General features: G+C 34.4%; 1 protein-coding gene across 10 annotated transcripts in view; it reads right to left on the reverse strand.

Moving 5' to 3' along the window:
• The window catches only part of SUPT20H (SPT20 homolog, SAGA complex component), a 47,371-nt gene that overhangs the window by 2,522 nt on the left and 32,128 nt on the right, over positions 1–12,721 (reverse strand). For all 10 annotated transcript variants that reach the window (XM_053563053.1, XM_053563048.1, XM_053563044.1 and 7 more), the window contains 5 exons: positions 11,002–11,071; positions 10,360–10,514; positions 7,948–8,003; positions 5,744–5,863; positions 138–243 (listed from right to left, as the gene is read on the reverse strand). In XM_053563053.1, the coding sequence (XP_053419028.1) occupies positions 138–243; positions 5,744–5,863; positions 7,948–8,003; positions 10,360–10,514; positions 11,002–11,071 (507 nt within the window). The remainder of the gene's footprint in view (positions 1–137; positions 244–5,743; positions 5,864–7,947; positions 8,004–10,359; positions 10,515–11,001; positions 11,072–12,721) is intronic.

Genomic DNA, 12,721 nt, shown 5'->3' on the forward strand with positions numbered 1-12,721 from the left:
ATCAATTTAATTGTTTACACATTAAATACAACTTTTTTTTTTCTGATTACTGCTTGCAAGGCAACTGAAGTGGTGAGATCGCAGATGGATTAAACACTTTCAGTAAATTCAGCAGATGAAGTTATAAAAATACCTACCAGCTGCCTGTGACTGCATAAAACTTCCTACTCCAGTAAGGTTAATAACAGCAGCTTGCTGAGCAGATAAGGCCTGTTCTTGACTGGCTGTACCTTGTTCAGAACCCTAAATAAAAAATAATGACTTATACAAAAAAGGAAAAACAATTTTGAATTGGTAAAAAGAAATTAGAATTATTTTTCTGGATAAGATGAGGTCTTAGAAAAATGTAGAGGAAAGACTTAAAAGGTATTTGAATAAGCAAGAGTAAGTTCATGGTATTAAAAAAAAAAAAAACTTCAGTTTTCTGAATTGAATCTGAACTTATTGTTTCATGCTATATTAATAATACCTCATTAAAACAATTTTTTAAAGCTTAACAACATCTTTTGTAACAAAAACATTGTGTTGGAACTTTTAACCAGCAAAGTAAGTTTAAAAAAAAAGGAAATAAAGGCCTAGAGATAGTAAGAAAAAACAAAACTGTCCTTATTTGCGAATGACACAACCATCTATGTAGAAAATCCTAAGGAATCTACAGAAAACATACTAGTTAAGTTCAGTAGGATTGGAGAATAACAACACACAAAAGTCAATATTAATGTACTACTAATAAACGTGGCAACAAATTAAAAATAATACTATTCACAGTTGCTCAAAAAAGGAAAAAATTCAGGTATAAACTGAATTTATAGCCCTAAGTCCCAGATTTTTTCCTGTGCTTTCTTCTGACAGTTTTATAATTTCCTATTGTAAATCTTGATCCATTATCAGTTATTTTTTGTATAAGAAAGTGTGTGGGAGGGTAATCAATGGGATCTCACCTACTGTGTACATTGCAAGTGTACATGTCAAATATATTAACAGTAGAGTATACATGTCTAAACACAACAATTAAGTGAGGTGAATGATATGTTGACCAGCTGGATGTGAATATTCTAGGTTGTATACAGAGTCTATACATTTTACCCCATAAATGCAGTAATGTACACTTAGGATCTAATTAAAAAAAAAAATATCTAAAAAAAAATAGTGTGACAGACAACATAACAAAACATATATGTGTAATTTTGTATGCCAAAAAACTATAAAACATTGATTTTTGGCTTAAACAGAGACATAGTTTTTCTGGAATGTGAGACTCACATAATAAAGACAAAGACAATTCTATGCCAAACTGATCAAAAGGTTTAACTCCATTCCTTTAAAAATCCAGCAATGTATTTTGTAGATACAGATAAGATGTTTCTAAATTTATATGGAAAAGTAAATGATTTAGACTAGCTACAATAATTTTGAAAAAGGATGAAGTGGGAAGAAGACATTGTGCCCAATTTCAAGACTTACTACATAATCTACACAGTGATCACAACAGCATGGTACTGGCCAAGGAAGAGACACAAAGATCATCAATGGACAATAACAGAGAACCCAGAATAGTCCCACCCAAAGAGAGCCAGCTGACCTTTGACAAAGGGAGGAAGAATCGCTTTTTCAACAAATGGTGTTGGAACAATTGGACAGTCACAGGAGGAAAAAAAAAGAACCTGGAGCTAAGTCACACACTTTCGCATACAAAAAATAAATGATAATGGATCAAGATTTAAAATAGGAAATTATAAAACTGTCAGAAGAGCGCACAGGAGAAAACCTGAAACTTAAGACTAGACAAAGAGTTTCTTGGACATAACACTTAAAAGCACATTCCATAAATGGAAAGAAAATATTAACTTGGACGTCATCAAAATTAAAAACTTTGTTCTGCAAAAGACACCCTTTGATATAACACCTAAAATAATGTCTGAAGTAATATTTCAGTATATAAAACATTTCAGAAGTTATATTTATCTAGAGGGGAACTCCATGGGTATAGAAGGAAAACCACACAGAAGAGCACAGAGCTGACAGTTAGGGGACGCTCTTAAACTTGAAACCCAGTTCATGAAATGAACAACAGAAAACAGCAGAGTACATCATCTCCCCAACTGCTGTCATAAGACAACCCCAAAATGTAAAAAACCCAGCTGATACAAATTTCCTCCCTAAAAACACCCCATAAACATATAGATTCTAAGGCAACACCACCAACAGAATCAATGCTGGAATAATGAAAAACACCTGAAATAAGAAATACAAATACTAAGAAATAAAGACTCAAGCTAAAAAGAAAAGGATGAAAAAAGATGTAAGCTAACACTACTCAGAAGTAGTATTAATATTACTAGAGATGAAGGTCATTTGTTAATAAGGGGTCAATTAAATAAGAAAATAATCCTGTGTATGCACCTACTATTAGCAAAAAATTAATAGAACTAAAAGGATATTTAGAAATTTCCAGTTTTTGTTAAAGACTTCAACACTTCACGTAGAAAGAAAAAATATATAGAAAGAAAATCAGTATGGGTGCAGAAGAACTAAACAGTATCAGCCAATAATATGATCTAACACAGAACACTCCTAACAACAGTAAAATACACGTTTCCTGTTTCCTGTTATATAGTCATACATATATGGAATATTATCAATAATATCATCCAGACAACATTCTGCAGCAAAACAAAACAAACTTAAAATATATTATCAGACCATAGTAGATTTAAACTAGATATCAACTGTATCTAGGAGATTCCCAAATACTTAGAAATCAAACAACACATCTAAATAACCCAGTAAGAGAATTTGTGGAACATTAGAAATTTCTATGGAATAAAATGAAAGCACAACATAACAAAATTTGTGGAAAGCAGGTTAAATAGGGTTGAGAAGGACATGTGTAACAATATTTAGGTCATCCCAATAATTTAAGTTTCTACTTTAAGAAACTAGACAACCATAATCCAAGAAAATCTTCCAGAAATAAAGAAGACATGAATCTACACATTAAAAAGACCCACTGGAAAGACATGGACAAATCAATTTTGACACATATCTAAGTGAAAATATAGATCTAACAGACAAAGACAAACATTAGGGGCCTCTAAACAAAATGATTAAATAAATAAACTTAGAAGAGCAATATAATAAGACTGGCATCTGATTTCTCAAAAACAAAGCCAATATGGTGGTGGCACCTATGGCTCAAAGAGGTAGGGCGCCAGCCCCATATGCTGGAGGTGGTGGGTTCAAACCCAGCCCCAGCCAAAAACTGCAAAAAAATAAATAAATAAATTAAAAAAAAAAAAAAAAAAAACAAAGCCAATACTAGAAAACATTTTCAATAAATTTAAAGAAAGAAACCCACCTATAGAAGAAAACACAGTAAAAAGAATCATGACATTGGATTTGGCAATGATCTTCAATAAGATACCAAAAGCATGAACAATAAAAGTAAAAGCAGATAAAATGAACTACATCAAAATGTGCAAAGGACACAATAAAGAGTGAAGTCAACCCATGAATAGAAGAAAATCTTTGCACATCATATCCCTGGATAGAAAGAGTACATGAAGAACTACAATTCAACAACAAAAAACCTGATTAAAAATGAACAAAGGGCCCGAATAGACTTTTCTCTAAAGAAAATATGCAAAAGGTCAGGAAACATATGAAAAGATGCTCCACATCACTAATCATTAAGGAAAAGCACAGTTATCACCTGACACCCATTAGGATGGCTGCTGGTAAAAAAACCAAAAAGCCCCATATAACAAGCATGGAAGGTTATATGGGTAAGTTAGATAGAATCTTTGTGCACTGTTGGTGGGAAAGATACAAATGGTATAGCCACTATGGAAAACAGCATAAAAAATTAAAAATAGAATGAACACATGACTCAGCAATCCAATTTCTGGGTATATATCCTGAAAGCAGGGTCTCAAAGAGATGACTGTATACCTATGGTCTTGGCAGTAGTATTCACAATAGCCAAAAGATGGAAGCCACCCAAGTATCCATCAATGGATGACGGATAAACAAAATGTGGTCTATATGAGTATTATTTAGCATTAAAAAGGAAAGAGACTCTGACACATGCTACAATACTACATGGACAAACCTTGTCTCACTTTATGCTAATAAACAAAAAGGACAAATATGCCAGACACAAATACTCACTTCTATTAGATATTTTAAGTAGATGAACTCACAGAAACATAAAGTAGAAAGGTGACTGCCAGGAGGTCAGAGAGGGAAATGGACAACTGTTATATATTGGATATAGAGTGTCAGTTTTATAAGATGAAAAAGTTCTAGAAATCTGTTGCACAATGTTTATACACTTAACACTACTGAATACTTAAAAATGGTTAAGATGGTACATTTTATGTGTATTTTACTACAGCTGAAAAAATTTTTTAAATTAAAAGAAAGCAAACCAAGGATTTTATATTCAAACAATCCTTATTGTGTTAAGAATAAAAAAACTAGTTTTGAATGTGCCTTTTTAAAACAATCTACCAGAGGGCGGCGCCTGTGGCTCAGTGAGTAGGGCGCTGGCCCCATATACTGAGGGTGGTGGGTTCAAGCCCAGCCCCGGCCAAACTGCAACAAAAAAATAGACGGGCGTTGTGGCGGGCGCCTGTAGTCCCAGCTGCTCGGGAGGCTGAGGCAAGAGAATCGCGTAAGCCCAAGAGCTGGAGGTTGCTGTGAGCTGTGTGACGTCATAGCACTCTACTCTGGGCAGTACAGTGAGACTCGGTCTCTACAAAAAAAAAAAAAAATAACAATCTACCAGAAAATGAGCTTTATCCAACTACAGCTCAATTGGGAAAACCTGGGCAAAGGCTTCATATAATTTATTTCATAAAATTTAACTGTGAGCTATAGAAACTCTAGGGGTGAGACCCAGGAATCAGTACTTTTTAGTTTCCCAGATGATTCCAAAACATAACCAAGGTTTAGAAAACACTTTACTTCTACTTTAATTTACTTCAGCTCTTATTCACTTTCTTTTGTTGGGCAGTGTACATGTATTTGTTTTTGCCTGTGTTCCCACTGCCCTATACTTCATGATATTCCCACATCAAAATCCTTTGAACAGAAAGACGATAACTGGGTAGAAAATATGTATATATGCCATAGGGGCAGAAAGACCTAGGTTTGAATCCCTGGCTCTGCCACTCTCTGTGGGGCTATGAACAAGTGTCATTCTTCTTCTTCTTTTCCTTCTTCTTTTTTTTTTGGAGACAGTTTCTCTGCATTGCCCTTGGTAGAGTGCCATGGCATCACAGCTCACAGCTCATAGCTCACAGCAACCTCAAACTCTTGGGCTTAGGCGATTCTCTTGCCTCAGCCTTCCAAGTACCTGGGACTACAGGTGCCCACCACAATGCCGGCTACTTTTTTGTTATAGTTGTCACTGTTGTTTTTAGCAGGCCAGGGCTGGGTTCGAACCCACCAGCTCCAGTGTATATGGCTGGCGCCTTAACCACTGAGCTACTGGCACCGAGCTGAACAAGTGTCATTTATCTGAATGTAATTCCTACTATGCAAGATGCAGATGACATTATCTACTCTATATGGCTGTTTCATTACAAATAGGCACCCAATAACTGAGAGATACTATCGTTAACAAAGAAAAACACTATAGGAAACATCTGTTTAAATAAATAAAAGCTTTGATTGGAATACACAAACACAGGTTATAATTTCTATGGTAAAAGCCCACACAAGCCCAGAAAACACATACCTGCTCCCCGGGTGGTTGAGGACTAGAAGTTGTGGGCTGCTGAGGTTGTTGTGGTGTGAACTGAGACAGCTGCTGTTGCTGCTGCTGCAGGGTGTTAAAAATGAGTGAACCACCTGGAAGCTATTAAGAATTTAAACAAGAATTAACCAAATTCACATGTTTATATAAAATATTTAAATTTCTTTATTCCACATAAAGGTACCTCACAGTGACTAGGTACTATCCTAATACTGAGGAAAGAGATGAACAGAAACCGAAACCTATTGACTGCCCTTAAAAAAAGATCTATTTAGAAACAATTTTAAGTGTTACTACTTTAATACCTCAAACATAAATCTTTCTACTTCAATAATTTAATAGCTATCCAAATTTACATTCCATTTTTCATTTCACTCTTCTTATGTATCAATACAAAAGAGCATTAAATACATTAGAAAGTAAAAGCAAGAATCTTGGGAATCAGAAATGTATATTAAGAAAATCTATCCTCCACCGGGAGGCTGAGGCAAGAGAATCGCTTAAGCCCAGGAGTTGGAGGTTGCTGTGAGCTGTGTGAGGCCACAGCACTCTACCGAGGGCCATAAAGTGAGACTCTGTCTCTACAAAAAAAAAAAAGAAAATCTATCCTCCAAAATTTATTCCAGCTTTGCTAAAAATTCAGAAATGTATGAATTTCTATATAACATAGTGAAGAATTCTGAAGCTGAAAAAAAGCATAGCATATTAGATATCTATATTTGGTTTGAAGATCATAATCTGTTGTCACTCTGAAATCTAAATTGATTCAAATTAAAGAAAAAAAAATTTAAGAAGCATCCAGAAACTTTACGTTAATAATAAAAACAATGTTTTCCAAATGCACCAGAAAATAGCTTTTTCATTTTAAGCTGTAGGGATTCAAGTTATATGTACTCTGAGGCCTTACCAGCAGTAGAATTTTAGATCTGTATAGGCATCTTTCAGTCAAAATATCTACATCCAGCACAGCTCACTGTTAGGTAAATCTGGACATAGCACAGATTGGTCATCCTTTCCTCAATTAGCAGATGGTGAATATAGAAAAATGTAATAAATTCATAAGGTAGCTTTGTCCTTATTCCTTATTATCAGTGCTAATATCCTTGAGAGAAATTCCAGTGACAATATGCAAGAAAGTAGGTTAAATAAACCAATGTGATCTGTGGTCTTGTCCATCTTACATGAATATTGTCCTGCAAGTACAGTCTGCAGATACTGACACTATTTGCATCTTGTATAAGAAATAAGTTTTAAGTTTTAGCTCTTAACAAATTTCCCAATTGTTAATCCTGAACACTAGTTTGGTTGATCTGTTATTTCTCAATAATCCAAAGCTCTATCTCTTATATCTTCAGAACTTTACGTTTATGTCTATCTTTAAATTCTTTATATAATCCCACTCATCTTCCAAACTACTAGCTTAATACCTTACTCCTTCTTTAAATTAAAGGACCTAGCATAAGACCCAAAGTATTGTGAATTTATGTGTTATAAAATTTCTATATTCGGGCGGCACCTGTGGCTCAAAAGAGTAGGATGCCGGCCCCATATGCTGGAGGTGGAGGGTTCAAACCCAGCCCCGGCCAAAAACTGCAAAAAAAAAAAAAAAAAGAAAAAATTTCTATATTCTATCTCTATGACTTTATTGACACTAAAAACATATATGTACATATAAGAAAAAAAGAAGCCTCATCATTAGTTATGTACTATAACCCAACAAGCATTTACTGAATGACTATTAGGTGCCTAACCCTATGTTAAAAAATCATATCCTCCTCAGGAAAAGAATTATTTTAAAAATCTCCATTCAAGCACAAAATCTATTATAAACAACAGTATTACATATATGTATATATAAAATACCTGTTGGGAGAACAATTATTTCCTAAGTATATCCACTATTATTATTGCAGACAATTATCCTTGGAAGGTGTCAGTTCTCTTTACTGGAAAAGCTAGCTAACTAGGCAAGGCTGCTGGAGCCAATGAAAGTATGCTATATAGAATGAAGGCTTCCTGAAGCCTCCTTATCCGCCTGACCACACAAACACAGCAACAGCAATCACACCCTTAAAAAAAAATCTCTAAACAGAACTCAAAATTTCAAATGCAAATTACGTACAGATATACCTTTTTAAATAATTAAAATATAAAAACATCAATCAAAAGCAGTTTTTCAGGTTTACCTGGAGGAGATTTAAGGGCCTGAGACTTGAAGTATTTTTTAAGCCAAATGGAACACCTGTTAAATGAAACTTATGGTTATAATAGAATTAAATCTTTATAACACATAAAAATAATTCATACTTAGTATATTTAAGCACATTTTATATATTCTGCACAGATGTGCTTATTGTCCATACTTTTAAAATATCTTTAAAAAAATCATCTTCTTCAATATTTATCAACACTGAGATTAAAGATGTGGTGTACGAGATGTACATTATATTCTATTACTTCAGAAACTGAGACTTCTTTTCCCTATTCTGAACAAAGAGTAAGCTAAAATTACTACAACACCATTTGTTGATGGCTGAACAAAGAGTAAGCTACAATTACTACACCATGAATATAACAAAACTATCACTGCTGTACAAACACATCAGGTGCATCTACTTAAATTTCTTGGCACTGCAGAGTATACCGTAATAATACCTCTAAAAAGTGGTGTGCTGTATGCTGTTTTTTAAACTACAAATGCTAATATTCAGAATGCTAAAGAATATTGAATTTTATGTGTAATGATCAAAATCCAAAGTCAGGAAACAAATGCTCTGGTAATTCTGATCTTATTCCTAAAAATCTGTGATGCAACATACAATATATCTCAAAGCTGGGAAGAACTTTTTACAATAAAGGCCCTAAATGTAAGCTTTGTGGGCCACATGGGAGAGGGAACCATATGTTGCCTTGAGGCTGCAGGTTGCCCACCATGCTGATGACCCTGGTCTCAAAGTATGTGTATATTTTGCACCTTAAAAAAATGTGTATCTAGTACTCTCTATCAGATAATTTTATTTAAAACAAAAAGATGTGAGGCAAGAAATTCACCTGATAACTACTGCCTGTTGTTTTAAAAAACTGAAAAGTAGGTTCGGCACTCAAAGCTCAGTGAGTAGGGTGCCAGCCACACACACAGAGGCTGGTAGGCTCAAGCCCAGCCAGGGCCTGCTAAACAACAATGAATAAATAAATAATACAAAAAATAGCTGGGCATTGTGACGGGCATCTGTAGTCCCAGCTACTAGGGAGGCTGAGGCAAGAGACTCGCTTAAGCCCAAGAATTTGAGGTTGCTGTAAGCTATGACACCATGGCACTCTAACTAGTGTGACAGCTTGAGACCCTGTCTCAAGAAAAAAACAAAACAAACTGAAAAGTATAATCAGATAGAAATATGATGAAATTGATTTTCCTTTTCTTTTTTTTTAAGGTAGATGACATCTGTATAATGCTTTCTAGACTTCTAAGGGCTTCATTTATTTCTTTTAAGCACCAAAAAAAGTTAAGATATTTTTACTTCCATTTTAGAATGAATGAAACTGAAGAGAGAAGAATGAAGTAAATTAACTTCTCTAAGGCTCCACAGTTAATAGCTGAAGCCACATGTCACTCACTGGTTCAAGTGGTAGAGAGACATAAATGTAAATACCTACGTTCGAGATTTGATTCTGTTTCCAGGGCTTTGGTCACCAGAGCGCATTTAACCTATCTATGCTTATTAAAATAAGAACACCAGCTAAAATCAGGAAATCATAGCAACATGTTAACATATATTTCATTATATTCTTTGGGTTCCCTTTCTTATAATTCATAGAAAATTTTTGTTTGTTTGAAGCAGGGTCTTACATGCATGCTTTGATCATAGCTCACTGAATCCTCAAAATCCTGGGCTAACGTGATCCTCCTGCATCAGCCTCCCAGGTAGCTAAGACTACAAAAGTACACACCACTATGCCCCGTTAGCTTTTAATTTTTTACATTTTGTAGAGATAGAGTCTTACTATGTTGCCCAGGCTGGTCTTGAATTGCTGGACTCAAGCAATCCTCATATCTCAGCCCTCCAAAATCATGGGATTATAAGAGTGAACCACTGTGCCCAGCCGACAGAAAGGTTTTGACAAATTTTTCTGATTATGTTGTTTTTCCTGTTAAATTTTTCCTCAGTAGTGAGAAATTGAATTGTTCCAAGATATTGCCATATATTCTTGGAAAGAGGATGAAAAAACTCCACAAGTTGTTGTAACTGTTTACCTATGGAATAATAACTGTTACTGAAAATGAAGACAACAAATATTTTTGAAGGCAGGTGCAGTTTAAACACATCATCTGCATTTATTCATTTAATCCTCATAACTGTGATGCAAATTATTGCTATGTCCATTTTATTTACAAGAAAATGATACACAAAGGGAACTTTCCCAAGATTATACACAAATAGTGAGAGAACTTTGAAGGCTTTTGAAATCAAATACCTGAGATATAATACTTCATGAAATAATGACATTAATTAAATGCCTGTGGTAATATCCTTTAAACAATACTTTTATATTAGCATCTACTTTAGTCTTTTAGAGATTATTATTTCCAACATTCTGACCTGCTTGTGAAGCTGCCTGCATCGTGCTGGGCAATGCATTTGGTAGGAGACCTCCTGAGGGCAGAAGTCCACTCAGGTTTATTCCTGCAGGAGTTATGGCACCAGTGTTACAGCCCAGCATGGGGTTTGAACCACTCATCAAAGCCTGGGTCCCACTGTAGAAGAATAAAGTATTAAAATTCCATCACAAAAGGAAAAATCAACCACACAAGTCCTCAGATTAAAAAACAAGCAAACTACTAAACAAACACAATTAGTTATTTCTGTCTTAAATATCAATTTCTGGGCTTGATTTCATTTTATTGCCAAAAAGTGACAGCAATGTTGCCTAAAATAAAGTACTGTATATTTAAAATGTAATTTGAAAAAGTAAAGCGTTAACCAAGGAACTAAAAGACGTTAACACAGAGTATAACAGAAAAGTCCAAGCTGCTATGAAGTTATCATCTCAGTACCTCGTAGATATGTCCTCTAAAATTAAAACATACATGTGAAGCAGCTTCTGTCCGGATCTTAACTATTCTCTTTCAGTTAAAGTAACATGCAAATTGTTTTTAATTTTAAATAAAAATGTATTTGGATTGGTGAAATTGTCTTTAAACAAACCAAAAAAACCCAACCAGGACATCCACACAAACTTACCAAACAGAGCCCACTACATTGATGAAGTTAAGTCCAGTAGAATTTGCCATGACCTGGGTGGCCGTAGTTCCTGTAGTTATAGATGTCACCATGGTGGAAAGAGGAATGGTCGTTACAGGCATTGCCTGGCTCAGAGACCTTTGCTGCTGAGCAAACTGAGTTAACAAAGTGGGCTGAGGGGTGAAGCCTGAATCTTGGGGAGTAGGGGTGGCAGAAAGGGTACTAGGAGTTGAGCTCTGAGCATCAGGAGGGTGTGGGGTCGATGAAGGGGTTGGTGTAGGAGTAGATGGCTTAGGAGTTCCAGATCCTGCTCATTGAGAAAAATAAAAATTGCTAGTTTGTTATAAATGGCCAGTCCTTTTAAAAATAAGGTTAATGGAATCTTACTTAGCACTGACAATTTGTTCCAGTTTTTTTTTTTTATAAGCAGTTAACTGCAAGTGTTAATTTCTACACATGATACATGAGTGTTGCTACACTCAATTACAATTAAGGATGCAGTATATCACATAAAACTCCCATTAGAGATGCTATTACCATAACAGTAAAAATATACATTTGTATTCTACCACAATACCCATTTGAAAGTTGGTTTCCTACAAGCTGCCTTTGGCCTAAAAAGTTCAAAAGGAATTCAAATTAATTTATTATTTGCAATCTTACTAATTCAAGACTTCATTTTAAAATATTGCTTATTTAGTGTAACAGTCTGAGATAAACTATGAACGTATTTAATAAATTACATGTGGTTAACAATCATATTTGGCACCTAAATATACATGTTTGATTCCTAACACATCAAGTTTTTCCTGACACACAATTTACAAAAAACAGTAATAAAGCAAGTATTTGATAGATAATACTGCATCTTTAACAGTAACTGTGTACTTCTGTTTAAATGTAGAATGTATAGAAAATCTGTTGTGAATGAAGTATGCACAGTTTATCATTTAAAAAAAAATAAAAAAAATAAAAAAACGAAAACAAGAAACAAAACCAAAAAAGTAAAACCAAAAGCTCTTGAGGTGTTTTCTTTTTTAGCTTTCATGTCCTGCAGAAAGAAAGGAAAGAAATGTGAATGTCCAGAAGCTGTCACTCAATCCCTTACTTAAAGTAACAACTGTGTGCAGTAGATTACCATAATCCATACCCACAACATAAGAAGTGTGAATAAGACTTTCAGAAAATTTATATATTTTTCTTTGTGCAAAACAAGAAGGCAGAAAAATTACACCTTTTGAGCTATCAAGATGAAGATGTTTACATCTAACGCGAAGACCACCCTATCACTGTGCAGTGTACTAAAACTTTTAGCATACATTAATTATCTACAAAAAATCTAAAAAACTGGAATGCTTTTTCCCCCAACTTGGTACTTAAAATATTCAGATATTTACGAAGAAATTCTCCCAAACTAATACTAGCATTCTTGTATAACTCTCCTTGATGTTTAAAAAAAAAAAAAAGGTATTCAATAGTAAAAATTACATTTTACTATCTTCTAAATAATGCTTTATGATCATCGCATTTAGTAACTGACAGTAATTCATTAAAGAGTGTAGGGGTGTTTTTGAAACATTGGTTTTCAGTTTATTCTATCACCACCGTTGGAACTAACTAGTTGGCTTCTTATACATAACAAAGATAGGACCTTCTGTAACAATTCTTAAGACATTTTTTTTTTCGTATCTGCTGCATAGTTTACATAGAATTTAAAATG

Source organism: Nycticebus coucang, chromosome 15, assembly GCF_027406575.1.
Source record: "Nycticebus coucang isolate mNycCou1 chromosome 15, mNycCou1.pri, whole genome shotgun sequence".
NCBI lineage: Eukaryota > Metazoa > Chordata > Mammalia > Primates > Lorisidae > Nycticebus > Nycticebus coucang.